General features: G+C 33.8%; 3 protein-coding genes across 3 annotated transcripts; 2 read left to right on the forward strand and 1 right to left on the reverse strand.

Moving 5' to 3' along the window:
• Positions 1-1417: 1417 nt before the first annotated feature.
• LOC131594422 (pentatricopeptide repeat-containing protein At1g62910-like) lies at positions 1418-3646 on the forward strand. Its single transcript, XM_058866543.1, has 2 exons — positions 1418-1500; positions 1894-3646. The coding sequence occupies exons 1-2, from the start codon at positions 1481-1483 to the stop codon at positions 3113-3115; spliced, it is 1242 nt and encodes a 413-aa protein (XP_058722526.1). The 5' UTR covers positions 1418-1480; the 3' UTR covers positions 3116-3646.
• A 6680-nt stretch (positions 3647-10326) lies between these two features.
• LOC131596748 (pentatricopeptide repeat-containing protein At1g62930, chloroplastic-like) lies at positions 10327-11980 on the forward strand. Its single transcript, XM_058869491.1, has one exon. It carries the CDS (start codon positions 10327-10329, stop codon positions 11650-11652), a length of 1326 nt encoding a protein of 441 aa, XP_058725474.1. The 3' UTR covers positions 11653-11980.
• A 1061-nt stretch (positions 11981-13041) lies between these two features.
• LOC131594423 (zinc finger protein VAR3, chloroplastic) lies at positions 13042-17652 on the reverse strand. Its single transcript, XM_058866545.1, has 8 exons — positions 17213-17652; positions 16947-17064; positions 16175-16533; positions 15409-15525; positions 14934-15059; positions 13717-13809; positions 13455-13553; positions 13042-13371 (listed from the first exon to the last, which is right to left on the reverse strand). The coding sequence occupies exons 1-8, from the start codon at positions 17530-17532 to the stop codon at positions 13257-13259; spliced, it is 1347 nt and encodes a 448-aa protein (XP_058722528.1). The 5' UTR covers positions 17533-17652; the 3' UTR covers positions 13042-13256.
• Between the last annotated feature and the right edge of the window lie 1563 nt (positions 17653-19215).

Raw genomic sequence — 19215 nt, forward strand, 5'->3', positions numbered from 1 at the left:
TTAGAGTAACTTTTGCTTGTTTTGGACCGTAGGATGAATTATTTAGGTTTGATGATGCCATGTATCTTGTTTTTCACTAGAGAAAATTAAAACAGATAAAGGACAAAATAACCAGCCTTCTAAGTTCTAACCCTTTTGTTGTGAATTTTTCTTCCCCGACTGTTGCCACCTTTCCGTCTTCGGCAACCACTTCTTTTCTACCCCGACCTTCCTTTCCTTGTTCATGTCGTCAACCATTGTATTTCTACTCTTGCAATTCCTGCCTTTCTACTGCGGTCTTCCTCTCCTTATCGTTTAAAGCCAAAAGTTAGGCATTTAGAACTACAAGTAACCTTGTTACATACAGGCTTTAAAATCATGCAATGAAGTATATTGATTTAAAGTTTTGAGAGTAAGATTGACCACAAACACATATTGATTGTCCCCGTCCACGACGTATTGTCGGCCGGAACATTCTGATACTGGTAAGATCAATTCTTAATATTATTATCAAAAGCACAAACAAATTAGTTATGGGCACAATACATAAAACCACATTTATTATTGATGTTGTCTCATATCAGACTACCTCAATTTTTAATAAGCAATTGACCATGTACTAAGTAGATATATATAACGATAAAAATTCTTAGTTTCTCTTTTTGTCTACGTTATTTCCAATTGCTCCATGTATGCTCCTCCATAATCTCTATAAATTTATTGTGAATATACATTATGTCCAATATTGTACACACCTATCAATTAAGTTGAATAAAGAAGACCATTGGCATAAATTGTTATTAATAATATCTTGGCTTAATTGCAATTTTGGCCCCCCTATTATCATTTTTTTTAAAATTTTGGTCCCCCTATTTTAAAATACGAAATTTTAGTCCCTTTATTTTTTAGTTTTTCTAGGATTTTGGTCCCCCAACAAATTCGAAGTCAATTTTTAATAAAATGGAACTCACATTGATGGCTTGTTCAACATAAATCTTAAATAATTGGAACTCACATTGATGGCTTGTTCAACATAAATCTTAAATAAAAATTAAAATTTTTAAACAGTTCACTGCTGAACTAGCACTGACACATCATCAATGTGAGCGTCATTTCATTTAAAATTGCCTTCGAATTTGCTGGGGGACCAAAATCCTCAAAAAACAAAAATATAGGGACTAAAATTCCGGATTTTAAAATAGGGGGACTAAAACTAAAAAAAAAAAAATAGAGGGACCAAAATTGCAATTAAGCCTAATATCTTTTATTTATTTAAAGAAAAAAAAAAAGCTAGTGCCAATCCACAAAGTTCTTCATAATTTTGCTATTTTTGTCTCTAGGAATAGGATTAAATACTTTTATTATTAGATAACTTTAGAAAAGTAAATAATTAAAAAATACTTATGAAAAGTTAAGGGAAATATAGTTAAAAAGTTACAAGGCATGAAATTTAAAAGGTAGCTAATCCCTTTCCTTCTCATTCTCCCAATTTGAAGAAGCAATGTCATTTTTGAGATCAAGGTACGCTCTCTCTCTTTCGTTTTCCAACTTGTTTCTTATTCGATTCTTCTCTCACAATCACAATCACAATCACAATCTTGTTGCTGTTGATGATGCTGTTTCCTCATTCAATCGCATGCTCAACATTAACCCTAACCCACCCGTATTTGAATTTAACAAGATATTAGGTTCCCTTGTTAAGATCCAACATTATTCAACTGCTATTTACCTTTTTCAACAAATGCAACTTCGACGAATTCCAATTGACATTGTTAATTTGAGTATCTTGATTAACTGTTACTGCCACCTTCATCAACTCAATTTTGCATTTTCTGTATTCGCCAACATCCTCAAGCTAGGTTTTCACCCTGATACAATAACAATTAATACACTTATCAGAGGTCTCTGTAACAGTGGCAAGATTAACCAAGCACTTCACTTTCACGACGATGTTATAGCCAACGGGTTTCAACTTGATCATGTTAGTTATGGGACGTTGATCGACGGTTTATGTAAAATAGGAGAAACAAAAGCTGCTTTGCAAGTTCTTAAAAAGATTGAAGGGTCGTCGGTTAAGCCTAACGTGATAATGTACAACACAATCATTGATAGTTTCGGAAAGGATAAACTTGTGAATGATGCTTTTGATTTATATTCTGAAATGATTGTCAAAGGAATCTCTCCTGATGTTATCACTTATAGTACTTTAATGAATAGCCTTTGCATTGTCGGTCAATTGAAAGAAGCAATTGGTTTGTTAAATGAAATGTCGTTGAAAAATATCAGCCCCAATGTTCGTACTTTCAGTACATTGATCAATGGTTTTTGTAAGGAAGGGGAGGTGGAAAAAGCTAGAAGTGTGTTGGCTGTTATGATAAAACAAGGCGTGAAACCTAATGTTATTACTTGTACTACTTTGATGGATGGATACTTCTTGGTTAAAAAGGTGAACAAGGCTAAACACATATTCAACTCTTTTGTTCGAAGAGGAGTGGAACCAAATACTCATAGTTTCACTGTCATGATAGATGGATTATGTAAGAGTAGAATGGTGGATGAAGCTGTGAATCTCTTCAAAGAAATGCATTTGAAAAACATGGCTCCTAACACTGTAACATACAGTTCCCTTATTGATGGAATTTGTAAATCGGGGAGAATCTCTGATGTTTGGGATCTCATAGATGAGATGCACGACAGAGGCCAACCTGCTAATGCGATCACTTATAATTCTTTATTGGATGTTTTGTGCAAAAACCATAAGGTTGACGAGGCAATTGCATTATTAACGAAGATCAAAGACCAAGGGATTCATCCGGACAAGTATACATACACTATACTTGTTGATGGACTATGCAAAAATGGAAGACTTAAGGATGCAGAGAAGGTTTTTCACGAGCTTCTGATTAAGGGTTATCATTTAGATGCTAAAATGTACAATGTGATGGTTAATGGACTCTGTAAAGAGCGCTTGTTTGATGAAGCATTTTCCTTAATGTCGCTAATGGAAGACAACAATTGCACACCTAATTTTGTAACTTACGAAATTCTTGTTCGTGCTTTGTTTGAAAATGGAAAGAATGATAAGGCGGTGAAAGTTCTTCATGAAATGATTGCTAAAGGTCTACTACAACATTAAAACTAGGGGAGATGTTTTTGTTATTTTGAATTTTAAAACAGCCATCAAATTCTGCAGATCACCGGAACCTCTAATCAAAGGCGTGTCCAGTGTCTAACACCAACACACGTGGTTACATTCAAATTATTTATATTAGTCTTTTAATATTCAGTACATCAGACAATTACTGTTATACCATTCTTGCCAATTATGATCACAGTTGCTTGTTGGATGTATGAATGAATCCCTGGCCTGTTTCTGAAACTATTGGTATGCCTGTATTTGGTTTAACAGTATCATTATTTATGGTTTACTAGTGATAGGTTTTGCTTTGAAATTTTATGAGTATAAATGGATATCAATCTACTTTCTCAGTCTCTAATACTAAATTTCTGTATGTGTCTGTCAATTATTTAAGGTCCTAACATATGGTGTATAAATCTTTATCTCATGACTAATGATAGGCTTCTAGTTTTCCTATTTCAAAGGTCTAACTGTCTTGTGTTTTTAGATCTGCATGATGATTTGTTATAATAAATGATTTTTATTTCAGTCTTGTCTTGCTTCACTCTTTCTCCTTTGTCCTTTTGTAAATATTTATTAATCCTAATCATATAGATTCATTGAAAGGACTAGAATGTACTTGGTAGTAATACTTTATGTATACAGGGTATGGATGTAGTAATACTAATCATTCCATTCTATAGATTTCTCAAACTCAAATTAGTTTTATGATTTCTGGTAGTGCTGTTCTACAATAGTTTTAAAATAACTTATCTCCTAAGCCAAATACTCGGTACAGTTTTAGTTCTTGTTCTAATTTTGAAACTTCTTCTGTTATTCTAATTCTATTTCGATTTTTAAACCCTTAATAGTGTGTTCCAACTTTATCTCCTAGCATTTGCGTAATGCTTTGATATTTACAACTATAACTGGTCATTTAGAAAATGGCATACTGACCTTGTGGCCACTCTAGGATGTTTTCTGTGCAACTTCATGTACAAATTACAGAACTAGTGCCTCTATTAGCCAAACTTCAATGAGTGTTGAATCTTATCTTTCATACTATTAAAATTTCAACTTTTTTCTCAATTTTTGTTTATGGGCCTTGTACTAATTAAAGTGACTCCTAGAAGCAACTGATTGTTAATTTGTCTCTGCATGCTTGTTAAAAAAATGTGAGTTCTTCAAAACTGTTGCATGATTGGCATTTCAGGTTGTAGTTTTGTGTTATCTTACTATGTGGTGTGGTTGATGTTGATCAGTGAATTGGCACAAGCAATAATTTAGACTTTTTGAGGAGCTTTTATGACTAAGGTTGTTGCTAGAATTAAGAATATGTAGATAGTCCTTAAGTGTAACAACTTCCTGGATTGATGTATTATACAACTTCTTAGAAGAGTGCTTATTCAATGTATCATTGCAACACTTATAAACACAACTTGTGTGATCTAATTAACCTTATGATTTGCCTTTGAATTTTTTTTTTTTGCATATATGAGCATCTAATCTGAAGGAATAAACAAATTATCCCTACACAAATTATCCCAAAAAAAATTAAAGAGCTATTAGCTGTTATTTTTCTAAATTGGAGAGGTGAATTTATACAATTTTTGAAAAGATTATGAAGAGGTGTTTGGAAGAGATTATGAAGAGGTGTTTTTATACCATTTGAGAAAAGGTTGTGAAAACTAAGTAGATTGAAAAGTGAGAATGATAATGTATTAATTGAAGAAGTTATGTGAGATTACTTGAAGTACTGGGTTTTATATAAACTTATTATTTATTAATTAAAAATTATTTAATTAATTACAGAAATGGTGGGTTTAATACTACTTTATTAATTATTAATAATTTTATTTAATTAATTGGTAAAAAGATGGTGAAGTTAAGTGGGATTACCTGAAGTGGTCAATTTATGTGAACATATTATTAATTAATTAAAAATTATTTAATTAATTGAAGAAATAGTGGATATAATAGTAATTAATTAGTGAGATTACTTGAAGTGGTGGATTTATATGAATTTATTATTAATTAATTAAAAAATATTTAATTAATTAAAGAAATATGGGTTTAATAATAATTAATTTAATTTATTGAAGAAATAACGAAAAAATTTAGTAGAAAGAAATTATAGGTCTATAATTTAGTATTATTTTTAGTGGGAAGAAGTTATATGATTATGTTTGGAATTGAATAATATTTTCAAGAGCAATGCTATATATACACTATTTTTCTACACCTTGGAGCTTACACCGTAGATATATACACTTATTTTGTGCTACACACATACCAAAGTGGACAAAAAATTAATAAAAAAATTGATGAGTATATATTTTTAGTATAAATTATGATGTAGGTGTACAAATGAGTGTACACATAACATTTCTCTCTATTTTCAAGTATCTTAAAACTACAAGAACTTTTATCTCTTTATATAAGACTATTATAATCTATTGGGTCTGACTAATGGGCTAAAAGCTCGAATATAAATTACTACTAATAATAATAAAAATAACTTATTTACAACATTCTCCCTCAAGCTAGTGAATGAATATCTATCATTCCCAGCTTGAAAACAATTTTTTCAAAGCTATTGATGTTCGGCCCCTTAGTTAGAAGATCTACAATGTTGTTCTAAGAAAAAACATATGGAGTACAAATAAGACCACTATCTAACTTTTCTTTGATGAAGTGTTTGTCAACTTCAATATGTTTGGTTCTATCATGCTGCACTAGATTATGGGCTATGTGTTTACCAGTGATTTCAAACACACAACCGCTAGTCTTCCAAACTGTTTAACTTGGTAACTTACAGGATCGGCTAGATTGATCCTAGGACATGTGTCTCAAAATTTTAGTATTCTCTAAGTTTATTTCATAAGTGGTCATGTTTCTCATATATGTAAGAACAAGAGTCTTCTATAAAAGAAACTAAGTATTATCTAAGAATTGAGAAGAAACTGTAAAGTGTTGGGAAAAGAATGTAAAGTTGAATCTAAAAAGGTTTGTAAATATTGTAAAGTGCAAAAAAGTAAACGATTCGACAACAAGGTAAAGGAAAGTGACTGAAAGTAAAGGAAAATAAATGGCGAAAGACTGAAATAGATGAAATTATAAATGACTTTATAGTAAAGAAAACAATGGTGTTTTCATACGTACATAATCAACAGACTCTTTTCTCTCGCTCCGATACTTCGAGTTTTTGAGTGATTTTTAGTATACAATGCAAAACACCCAAATCTTAAAACCTAAGATTCCTATTTATAATAATTCGACCCTAACGGTCTCTACATAAATGAGTTCCACGTTCAAAATTTCAAACAAAAGGATCTTCTGATGATACCACGTGTCCTTCTGGCGAATAGACGCAAGTTCAAATTTCAAACTCTTCCCGCTCGAAGCCCTTTTTGAAATCATCCAACGTAGCTGTCGAAGCATACTTCCCCATATTCAATGATTTTCCCACTTTACACACTTGAAGTTGTATTTACTTCGACGTATCAAGTCTTCATAAGATAAAAAATCTAAAAAAGAAATAGCTTCTATAAAGCCATATTTCAAGCTATCTTAGAATATGATATTCTTAAACCTTGGTCAAAATTCTCAGCTAACACTATGTTAATAGCAGATTTAATATCACAATAAAGTCTCGTTGGTTCATCACTTTTTATCTTCAAGTCTTCTAATATCATTTTCAGCCAAAGTAGTTCACGTATCCCTTATGCTATTGCTTTGAATTTTGCTTCAGCACTAAATATAGATATAGCACTTTGTTTTTTTACACTTTCAGGTCACAAGACTCCCGCCTGAAAAAGTACAATATCCTGTAGTTGATCTTCTATCCATAACTGACCCTACATAGTCAACATTACTATATGCTTCAAGACTCACACTTCCATTTCGTTCGAGCAAAATTCCTCGTCCTGGAGTTCCTTTTAAATATTGCACAATTCAAATCGCAGCTTGTAAATGAATCTTCTTTGGTTGGTGCATGAACTGGCTGACTAAACTTACAGTAAAAGAAACATCTGGTCTAGTATGTGATAGGTATATAATTTTTCTGACTAATCTTTGATACATTCCCTTATCAACCGGAATATTTTCTTCTATGTTCCCGAACTTTACACTTGGATCAATTGGTGTACTTGCAGGCTTGCATGCTGTCTTAACTGTCTCTTGTTGAGATTTGAAGATTTCTTTCTTAGAGTGGGCAACTTCAATTCCTAGAAAGTACTTCAATCTTCCCAAGGTCTTAATCTCAAACTCTTTGGCTAAGTGTTCGCTTAACAATTATTGTTCCTTCTCATCATCACCTGTTACTATAATGTCATCCACATACACTAATAAAACTGTTACTCCCCATGTCTCAGAATGTTTGATAAATAGAGTATGATATCCTTGACTTTGTTTAAATCCCAAACCTATCATAACTTTGATGAATCTTCCAAACCATGCTCGTGGTGACTACTTTAGCCCATATAAAGCCTTTTTTAATTTGCACACAATCTTGGTGGTAGTAAGTTCACAGTATCCAGGGGGTGCATCCATATAGATCTCTTCATCAAGTTCTCCATGAAGGAAGACATTTTCACATCAAATTGATGTAAATTCCAATTGTAATTAGCTGATAAATATAATATCACCCTTACGATATTCATTTTAGCAACAAGAGCAAATATATCTGAGTAATCTACTCCATAAGTTCGGGTGAATATTTTGGAAACCAATCTTTCCTTGTACCTCTCAATAGATCCACCATCCTTGTATTTTACACTGTATACCTATCTGCACCCTACATGTCTCTTTCCATTTGGCCGAGAAATCAATTCTCAAGTATTGTTCTTATTCAGTGCTTCCATCTTCAAGTCAATGGCTTATTTCCATTTCCTGTCAGACAATGCCTTAGATAAAGAGTTAGATATTGTTATAATGTTTAAACTTGTGAGGAAGGCTTTATGGGTGGGTGAAAAATGTTCAAAACTTAGGTAGTTGGATATAGGTAAAGTGGCTTTTTAGTATATTTTCTGGTATCTTTTCTAAAGGAAATTGGAAGATATAAATCCTCGTAGTGTGGTGGTAATACTGAATTGAATTTTGTTTCTTGTTCAAGAGAAAATTCAAAAATTGAATCACTAGTGCTTGAAGGGCCGGGAGAAGTCACCTTATGTAATTTCGGATTGGATTCTTGGATATGAGTAGATTCATGAATGTTCTTATTTCTTGTATATAATAAATTCTTTCCAAATCTCATATCAGTTTCAACATTTTCATTTTTTTAGAATCAAGTTTAGTCTCAACATTGTCACCGCTAGTTTCAGTCTCAACTTCTGGTTCGAAAGTAAGGTCAGGAAGAAGAGAATGCTCATCTTCCTTACTTATATTCTCCCCCTAAAGATGAGTTTGAAAGACGCAACTTTCTTGTTCATGGAAGGTGACATCTCGAGAGACAAAGAATTTATGAGATGGTGGATGATAACATTTGTAACCCTTTGGGTATAAGAGTATATTATAAAGACACATTTTAACATTCTAGGATCAAGTTTCCCTATACCATCACTATGAATATGGACAAACGACGTACACCAAAATATTCTAGGGGTCGGATTACTTGAATTAGACACATTAGGATAGAATGAGGATTAGAGAGTAAATGATTAATGAGATACTGATCTAACCTGATCAGAGTGGATCGTCACGGCGGCTGGATCAGACTTGTTGAACAAAGAAGGGGGTACCTGCAAGGTTCTCCGATGCCAAAGTAAGTAGCAAATCAGAGAAAGAGCAAGAGTTTAAGAAGTAGAGAATGAATACCTGACCCTCTAGTGAAAGAGGGTATTTATAGCCCCCAACGCTGGGCCAAGGTTTCCTAATTGGGCCAAATCCAATTGGAGGCCCACATTCTAGGAAACTGCCAAAACACCCTTTGATAGGGCTGAGTCAGCAGGTGGCTCACGTTCTGGGTGAGCGTGGCGTTCGGAGGTGGTTGACTGAATCCTCCGCTGAAGCGTTACCTACGTGGTCTTTGCGCGTGACCAGTTCGTAACGGTAACTGGGAAATGGGCCCAAGCATATTGGGCATGCTCGGCTAGCCAGAGGAGTTGGGCCTGCTCGACCCAGACCATAACAAGATGCAGTTAAGACAACTTCAGGCCAATATTTCTTAGGGGCTTTATTTTGGAATATCATAGCACGTGTTTGGTCTAAAAAGTGCCCATTCTTTTTCTCAGCATTCCTATTCTGTTGAGGGGTTTTAACACAAGAAGACTCATGAATAATACCTTCTTTTTTACAGAAAGAATTAAGACTGTGGTTAAAGTGGCATTATCAGACCTAATTCTCTTAATACTCACACCAAACTGATTTTTAACCATAGAGAAAAGTAAAGAAACACATAACAAACTTCAGATTTTTGTTTTAACAAGTAGACCCAAGTAACCCGACTCCAATCATCAATAAATGTTACAAATCAATGAGCACCTGATATATTTGGAACATTCGACGAACCCCAAACATCTGTATGAATTAAGTAAAATGGAAAAGTACTCATTTTATTATTGACTGGAAAAGAGACACACCTGTGTTTGGCAAATTGACACACCTCACAACAAAGACTCTCGACATATATATATACTTTTAAATATTGAAGGAAATAATTGTCTTATGACCTTAAATGATGGATGACCAAGGTGACAATGATACAGATAGACCTTCTTTCTGTTGAATTTAATTGATTCTGAATAAAACGATTTGTTGTTGATGAATAGATTTGGAGCAATATTTTGGTTATCCAAGTAATAAAGGCCATTCCATTCTCTAGCATTTCTAATTGTCCTCCCTGAATTCTTGTCTTTGAAAACACAAACATTGTTATAAAAAACAACAATACATGATTGATCAGTTGTGAGCTTTTGAAAAAGAACCGCAATTAAGGCGACTAAGGTTTTGAAAAAAGAACCGCAATTAAGGCGATTAGGTTTTTTTTATGCATAAGTGAAACTCTCTCGAACGAGAGCTCGTGTTACCATGTTTGAAACTGAATAATATATTTCAAGTATCTTAAAATTACAAATACTCATCTTTTTATATAAGACTATTCTAATTTAATGGGTCTAACTAATGGACTAAAAATATGAATATAAGTTAATAACTTATTTGCAATAGGTTATAATTTTTTTATGGACAAAACTTAGGTACAATTTTTTAGGTGTGGTTTTTAGTAATTTTTAATGAAAAGCAGGCATGAAATTAAAAAGGTAGCTAACATCCTCAAGCTAGGTTTTCACCCTGATACAATAACAATTAATACACTTATCAGAGGTCTCTGTAACAGTGGCAAGATTAACAAAGCACTTCACTTTCACGACGATGTTATAGCCAACGGGTTTCAACTTGATCATGTTAGTTATGGGACGTTGATCGACGGTTTATGTAAAATAGGAGAAACAAAAGCTGCTTTGCAAGTTCTTAAGAAGATTGAAGGGTCGTCGGTTAAGTCTGACGTGATAATGTACAGCACAATCATTGATAGTTTCGGAAAGGATAAACTTGTGAATGATGCTTTTGATTTATATTCTGAAATGATTGTCAAAGGAATTTCTCCTAATGTTATCACTTATAATACTTTAGTGAATACCCTCTGCATTGTCGGTCAATTGAAAGAAGCAGTTGGTTTGTTAAATGAAATGTCCTTGAAAAGTATTAGCCCGAATGTTCGTACTTTTAATACACTTATTGATGGTTTTTGTAAGGAAGGAGAGGTGGAAAAAAACAGAAGTGTGGTGGCTGTTATGATTAAACAAGGCGTAAAACCTAATGTTATTACTTATAATTCTTTGATGGATGGATATTTCTTGGTTAAAGAAGTGAACACGGCTAAACACATATTCAACTCTTTTGTTCGAAGAGGAGTGGAACCTAATACTCAGAGTTACAATGTCATGATTGATGGATTATGTAAGAGTAGAATGGTGGATGAAGCTGTAAATCTCTTCAAAGAAATGCATTTGAAAAACATGGCTCCTGATACTATAACATACAATTCCCTTATTGATGGACTTTGTAAATCGGGGAGAATCTCTGATGTTTGGGATCTCATAGATGAGATGCATGACAGAGGTCAACCTGCTAATGTGATCACTTATAATTCTTTATTGGATGCTTTGTTTAAAAACCATAAGGTTGAGGAGGCAATTTCATTATTAAAGAAGATCAAAGACCAAGGGATTCTTCCGGACAAGTATACATACACTGTACTTGTTGATGGACTATGCAAAAATGGAAGACTTCAGGATGCACAAAAGGTTTTTCGCGAGCTTCTGATTAAGGGCTATCGTTTAGATGCTAAAATGTATACTGTGATGGTTAATGGACTCTGTAAAGAGCGCTTGTTTGATGAAGCATTTTCCTTATTGTCACTAATGGAAGACAACAATTGCACACCTGATGTTGTAACTTACGAAATTCTTGTTCGTGCTTTGTCTGAAAATGGAAAGAATGATAAGGCGGTGAAACTTCTTCGTGAAATGATTGCTAAAGGTCTACTACAAGAGTAAAGCTAGGGGAGATGCTTTTTCTTATTTAGAATTTTAAAACAACCATCAAATTCTCCGGATCACCGACAGCTCTAATCAAAGGCGTGTCTGGTGTGTGACACCAACACACGTGGTTACGTTCAATTTATTTATATGTCTTTTAATATTCAATAAGTCAGACAATTATTGTTTTATACAATTCTTGCCAATTATGATCACAGGTGGATATATGGATGAATCCTTGGCCTGTTTCTGAAACTAATGGTGTGCCTGTATTTTGTGTAACAGTTTCATTAATTAAGGCTTACTAGTGATTGGTTTTGCTTTGAAATTTTATGAATATAGATAGATATATCAGTTTACTTTCTCAGTGTATAATACTAAAATTATCCATGTATGTGTCTGTCAATTATTTAAGGGCCTAACATATGGTGTATAAATCTAATGACTAATGATATCAACTTATTGATTATAGGCTTCTATTTTCCTATTTCAAAGGTCTAACTGTCTTGTTTTTTTAGATCTACATGATGATTTGTTGTAATAATATGATATTTATTTCAGGCCTGTCTTGCTTCACTCTTTCTCCTCTGCCCTTTTGTAAATATTTATTAATCCTAATCATATAGATTCAATGAAAGGACTAGAAAGTACCTTGGTAGTAATACTTTATGTATAGTAATACTGAGAATTCCATTCTATCCCTTTCTCAAACTCAAATTAGTTTTATGATTTCTGGTAGTGCTGCTCTACAATAGTTTTAAAATAACTTATCTCCTAAACAAAATACTTTGTATAATTTTAGTTTTTGTTCTAATTTTGGAACTTCTATTATTCTAATTCTATTTCGATTTTTAAACACTTAATAGTGTGTTCCAACTTTATCTCCTAGCATTTGCGTAATGCTTTGATATTTACAACCCTAACTTCTTTCATACTATTAAAATTTCAACTTGTTTCTCAATTTTTGTTTACGAGTCTTGTACTAATTAAAGTGACTCCTAGAAGCAACTGATTGTTAATTTGTCTGTGCATGCTTGTCACAAAAAAATGTGAGTTCTTCAAAACTGTCGCATGATTGGCATTCAGGTTGTAGTTTTGTGTTATCTTACTATGCAGTGTGGTTGATGTTGATCAGTGAATTGGTACAAGCAACAATTTAAACTTTTCAAGGAGCATCTATGACAAAGGTTGCTGTTAGAATTAATAATATGTAGATACTCCTCAAGTATAACAACTTTTTAGATTAGTGCTTATTCAATGAATTATTGCAACACTTATAAATACAAGTTGTGTGATCTAATTAACCATATGATTTGCCTTTGAATTTGGCTCAGTTGCAACTACACTTTTCTGCATATGTGAGCATATAATCTGATGGCACTTTTTTGCATATATGAGCATCTAATCTGAAGAAATAAACAAATTATCCCTACACAAACTCTCATCAAACAATCGCACCGCAATGGTGAAGTGATTTTTTCAAAGGTGAAGAAGCTATTAGCTCAACATTAATGAAAAGTATGAGTAAGAAAATTGGACACATAATGCATCTGTAACAAATAATTTTACAACCAAAAATCACAATCATGACCTCAACAAAATTAAGCCTGGTCTTTTTCTATTCAGTTTTGTCTCCTCCAAATACGCTCTTCATCCTCATTGTTTGGTTGTTCTTTAGACTGTTTAGTATTGCACTTCAAGCATTTCGTGTTTCTTGCATAATTGTAGAAATCACATCTACATAAAGCAATACATAAAATGAATTGAATCTTTTTTAATTGCAATAACCTTGGGTAGAGAAAGAAAATCAATGGACTTACTTTGGACAACTCCAATCTCCAGGATACGTCTTGGGATTTGGATTTGACTCTTCACAACGAAAACACTTGGTTTTACTTGCGAAATTCAAGAAATCACACCTGCATACATAGAAAAGATCATAAAAAGAAGAAAAAAAATACTTGAAATAGTCAATATCAGGTTTGATTCAATTCAACAGATCTTGCTTAATGGAAGAAATTGGGTAACTGCAAAGTAGCATAGGAAACAAGTTTTTATGATGTTGGCAAGATAAACACTTACTTAGGACAATTCCATTCCCCGGGATTTTTCTTGGGCCTTGGCTCAGGACACTTCAAGCACTTGACATTACTTGCATAGTTCATGAACCCGCACCTACATACGTAGGAAAACTCATGACACTTTAACTATCTATTAAAAGTCAATGCCCACATTTGGATTCTATAATATATACAGAGAAATGCTAGGCTGCTTTTAATCATCATAATGGAATATAAAGAAGAGTGATTAACAGTTTTAGTAACAAAATAATTAAAGAGTCACAAAGGATATCTCTAAACTATTTTGATAGCATATAGGTAGAAGTGATAACATTAGCAGGTAGAATCCTGATGTATACGATGATAATGATGATAGCCTACATGAAATGCAGTAAAAATAAAGGGAAAAACAAAGCATCCAATAATACTCGACGTAATATAATACCCAAGCACATATCATAGCACCGCTCCGACGGCTGGCATTATATGACTTCACTTGGTCATTCCAGTCAGCCTGTCCATAGATAGAGCCCCTGAGAGCTAGCTCTGATGCCAATTGATAGGTATCTAAGCAAGTGGTGAACCTTCCCTTTAAAGATAGTTATCAAGGGGAAGAACTGAGCCACTTAAATATTCCACCAAGCATCCTATACTATTCAATATGGTAGTTAAGCACTCCATAATAGCCAAGTACCTTATCAGAGTCAGTAGTGCAAAATGCAGCTATCCAGTTGATACACAGGTAAAAGAACAAGATGAAAAACAGATAGCAAGCTTAATGGAGTTTTTTAAGAAATGAATTTTGAATCGAAAAGTTGAAAGATACTTCAGTAGAAGAAAGCCCCAAAAAGTCAGGTCAAGGCAAAGTAGTTGCAAGCAATAAATTGTACTTCACAAGTCTTCCACTTTTGGCTGACTGGATTAGGTTTTCATAAGAGCCCAAATAAGAAAGAAAGGTTACTTTAACAGGTTTACCTTGTTTCCCCTAGAAACCAAAAATTTAGTGAAAAAGAAACATCGCGTGAAAAATAAAGAAATTATTAAAGCAAAGAGATGGTAAGTAACAGAATTTTGAGACCAATTAAAAAACACCTACCAGGTTAACGTGTCAAAGTCATCTATCAGTATTTAAATTTATCAGTAATTGTCGAAAAATTGATTAGTTTGCTATCCACCATCATACAAAAGTAAAAAGATGTCAATGGGAATTTTCCTTGTCAGAGAAAATAGGAAGCTTACTGTGGGCATGTCCAATCTCCCTTTTTCATTTGAACCTCATTCATATTGAGTCTACTGGTCCTCTTGGGCCCCTCTGCTTGACATTTTAGACACTTTATGTTTCTGGAAAAATTTAAGAAATTGCATCTGAAGAAAAAACAAAGAGCAGTCAGCAATTCAACATACCAAAGACACCAAAAACGAGAAAATAGAACACAAGTATTTGAAGATAATGAGAATATGGATAACATAGGGGGGAGAATAAGAAAATAAGTTATTTGCAGTTAAGATACAAGTCAGTTTGACATGCATAATTGCATATAGAAAAGAAAGCCTATCAGACAAAAATACATAGACAAGGTCAAAAGGCACTTCATATGTATAATTATATTGTTATTAACTGGCATCCGCAGACTTTTGAAAGGAAAATGACAATCACATGTAGGAGTTTACAATGTCTTATGAGAAAAAGCTAGTAAGCAAACAGAGCACTTACTCAGAACAGGTCCAATCTCCTTCCTTCATTTCAATAGCTGGAGGGTCAATATTCTTTGGCCTATCTTCCTCGCAATTTAAGCATTTCATATTCCTAGAGAAGTTCATAAAATTGCATCTGCGGAAAAATTATGGGGGTAAAAGAACTGACTCTTAGGATGAAATCATTCAATAGCTAACATCTAATTATATATGTTAAGAGACAGAACACTTTTATTAACACGAGAATAATTGTGGAAAGTATAATGATTGGTATTCATGACAAGGAAGAAGCAAGTGTATCTTTTTGGCTCAAAAAGCCCAGTGATGAAACTCACACGCACACTAGTTGCGGAGGGGTTTTGTGGGTTTGAACCCGCACCTCAGCATTTCAAATGTCGCTGCAGCTTTTTACCATACGAGCTGCACTTTTGGGACAAAGACAGGTGTATTTTTGACAAGATATTTAAAACAAATCCACCCATCCACCAGCCAAATATGAACAACTACATTAATACAGACAAAATGAACTTGACTAAACATAAAAAAAAAAAAGGTAATAATTTTCACACAAATTTAAAAGAGAGAATTTAATATCTAGTTGCTATTAGTAATTGATAGATGATAGACCACTTGCTTAATTTCTATGGACAAATGGCTGATCGATGGAGAAAATTTAGCTCTGCATTTTAACAATGTCTTTAAAATCCTATGTGAAAATGCACATTGAACACGCAGAAAATATTAGGCAAGCTATGAATATATCTGCATAAGCTAATACAACTCACTTTGGACACGTCCAGTCGCCTTTCTTCATCTCAACATGTTTAGACAACATATCAGCCTTAAAACTTAGAGGTTTGCTTTTTGCCGCAGCATCCTTAGAAGTGGACTTTGATTGAGCAGGAACAGGAGGAGGAGCAGGAGCCGCCTCACTCAACTCAATCAACTGAGATAGAAGTTGCCTTGCAGATGATTCAATAACTTCTCGACCCGGTGGTTTCGCTCCTCCAGAAAGAACAAGTGGATCCACCGCATAGAACAAAAGTATCCGCACAATATCCACAGTTCGAGCATCAGCTTCAGATTCCTTTAGAATCACATAAGCTCTATCACAAGAGTCTCGCAGATTGCAAGCACTACAAACCTGCATAAAAGCAAACATGTTTTGTCATTCATTGTCATCTCCTCATATTCAAATTGGAAAGAAAATAAATCTAATAGACTTATTATGAAAACATTTCATTTTTGATTCAAGAAGTGCTAGCAATATACTATTTAACACTCACTTCGCAGCATAATATTTAATATTTGCGTAAAATTCCACGCCAACCACACTAGATAACTCAGTTCCACTCTCCATTAGTATCTTCCGCGTAAGATTTCAGTAGTTCATCAATAATAAAGAGCACTTGTGCTGTTGTGCATGTCAAAGTGTATATTGATGGTAGCATTTATCTTACTAAATATTATTTTCAAATTGTAACTAACCAATACTTCAAGACATAAATGCTTCTAAAAACTAGTTAATAACAACAACAACAACAATAATATACATACATCGCCTTCTTCTAATCGAAGATGAGCTCTGAGCCTTTTAGCCGAATTAACAGCTTTACGGAGAAGATTAGGACATCCTCCTTCAACAACCGCTTGAATATCTTCCGCTGACAGCAATCTGAATAACAAAATAACAAGCAACACAATACAAACCAATGCAAATAAGCATAACACTATGCATTTCAAACAGCAAGTAACCTAAACAATTCAATACGAAATCCATTAACTGAAATCAAAATCAACCGAAAATCGGAAAGAAAACGAACTTGAAAACGTCGTAACGGTCACGAGCGAAGCTAAGAGAAGCATCTTTCAAGAGGTTGATGTTGGAGTAAACACTGGCATCGGTTGATTGGGAGAGATAGCCTTTGGCGGTCAATCGGTCGACGAATGAGATCCATTCAGGCCAGGGATGGTCGACGGAAGATACAGTTACAGCGGAGGCGGAGGTTGCGGCGGCGGAGGAGGAGAAGAAGAAAGAAGTGCGGCGGTGCGGTGGTTTGAAAAAGAGAAAAGGATGGTTGAGTTTGTTGGTTAGAGGTTGAGTTCGAGGGATGCGGAAGAGTGCGAACTTTAAACCTGACATTGAGATTTTGCTTCTTCGAAATGAGTCAGTGAGAGGTTTATCGAATTCGAAATGGAATGCAAACACTTCACAGGGTTTTAGGCTGGTTTGGGGATAACGAATAATAATTATCAAAAAAAAATTTTGGTCCCCGGATAATTTTAATTTTGTAGTTTCTAGTTTTAAAATTCAGTATTTTGTCCTCTATCGCAAATCTTAGAATTTTTTTTGCTCTCTTTCATTTTTCTATATTTAATATTAATGTCAAAATTGGTAATGAGTTGTTGGAATGAGAATAGGTGGAATTGGGGCTATTTAGGAGTGGCTCAGACAGCACCTATTAATGTTATTGTTACTGTTACTGTTTTAGCAGCGGTCACGGTTTTAAAGGGGCGACTGATGGAGTTTTTTTGGGATAGGAGGAAGACTGATTCGGTCGTGTGGTAGTCGGATATTGGGTCGGGTTATTCTTTCAATAGTGGTTATATTATGATATCGAGGGATTATGCAGGCCCGATGTGGGAAAACGGTGCGAAGTCGGTGTTCGATTCTATTTGGAATTCAAATGTTTCATATAGAATTAAAGCTTTCGGGTGGAGATGCATGTGGAATAGACTTCCTACAAAGAATCTTTTAATTCGTAGGGGTGTTCCTTTATCGATCAATGAGCAACTCTGTGTTTTTTATCTGAGGAGAACGAAACTTTAGATCATGTTGGATTGTTCTTTTACCAAGACAGTTTGAAAAGAGGTGTTCTTTTGGTGTGATTTCTATTTGGATTTGGAAGGATTAGTCTGGAATAGCTTGAAAGTTTGGTGTGTCGAAAGTTGGTTGACGTTAAAAAAGGGAGAGATATTCTTTTGTGGATGGCGGTGTTATGGGGTATTTGGTGCCTTAGGAATGATATCGTTTTTAACAGTGCCAAAGTATCTTTACCTGATTTAGTTTGGGATATTAAACTAAAGGTTTGGACGTGGTTTCGAAGTGGTAATATGTTTAATCTCGAGTGTAACTTTTATGAGTTTTGCAAAACTCGGTTGTATTATCTCGATTAAGTTTTAATTGGTAGGAATGTTTTCTTTTGCCGAGCGTTGCTTGTGTATCGTTTGTAAGCGGACTCAGTACCCTTAGTGCTCGTTTTTATATTGAATCCCTTGCTTATAAAAAAAATATTAATGTCAAAATAAAAATGACAAATTGATGATAAGGGAGTTGTTTCAAAATATGATTTTGATTATCCATTAATTATTGCATGTTCGAATTCGAATACATGTAGTTTTTGTTTTTGTGGATGTGGCATGATAAGGTAGGTTTGTTGTGTTTTAAATTTCGGTAGATTTTGATTTAATGAAAGCCCAAGTTTTTTTAATTCATTAATCATCTTTCATTTTCATTCATGTTTCTAATGGTAAGGCTACAATAGTTATGTAGTCATTTTGTTTGCCTTACTAAAGAAGTGAATTTTATACCAAAGGAATTAGTTTCTGCATTACTTCATAAATTAAATGAAGAAATGTAAAAAGTTAACGATGTCAAAGTCAAAGATAATGAAGATAAAGATAACGATAAAGATAAAGATGAAAATGAAGCTAATGAAGATGATGTTAAAGTTTAACTAGTTCGTGATCTTTATAATGTTGTTTACCTTAGTTGCTTCAACACTAATAAAATAGGCGTTGATTAAGAAATTAGTTGTGAATTAAG

The sequence above is a fragment of the Vicia villosa genome, linkage group LG4, assembly GCF_029867415.1.
Source record: "Vicia villosa cultivar HV-30 ecotype Madison, WI linkage group LG4, Vvil1.0, whole genome shotgun sequence".
In the NCBI taxonomy this organism is placed as follows: domain Eukaryota; kingdom Viridiplantae; phylum Streptophyta; class Magnoliopsida; order Fabales; family Fabaceae; genus Vicia; species Vicia villosa.

Coding starts and splice junctions, on each gene's coding strand:
- LOC131594422 (XM_058866543.1), top strand. CDS start 1,481: ATGTCATTTTTGAGATCAAG. Junction 1,501..1,893: donor ATGTCATTTTTGAGATCAAG/GTACGCTCTCTC, acceptor TCTCTGTAACAG/TGGCAAGATTAACCAAGCAC.
- LOC131596748 (XM_058869491.1), top strand. CDS start 10,327: ATGAAAAGCAGGCATGAAATTAAAAAGGTAGCTAACATCCTCAAGCTA.
- LOC131594423 (XM_058866545.1), bottom strand. CDS start 17,532: ATGTCAGGTTTAAAGTTCGCACTCTTCCGCATCCCTCGAACTCAACCT. Junction 13,810..14,933: donor GGAGATTGGACATGCCCACA/GTAAGCTTCCTA, acceptor CTACGTATGTAG/GTGCGGGTTCATGAACTATG. Junction 13,554..13,716: donor GGGGAATGGAATTGTCCTAA/GTAAGTGTTTAT, acceptor CTATGTATGCAG/GTGTGATTTCTTGAATTTCG.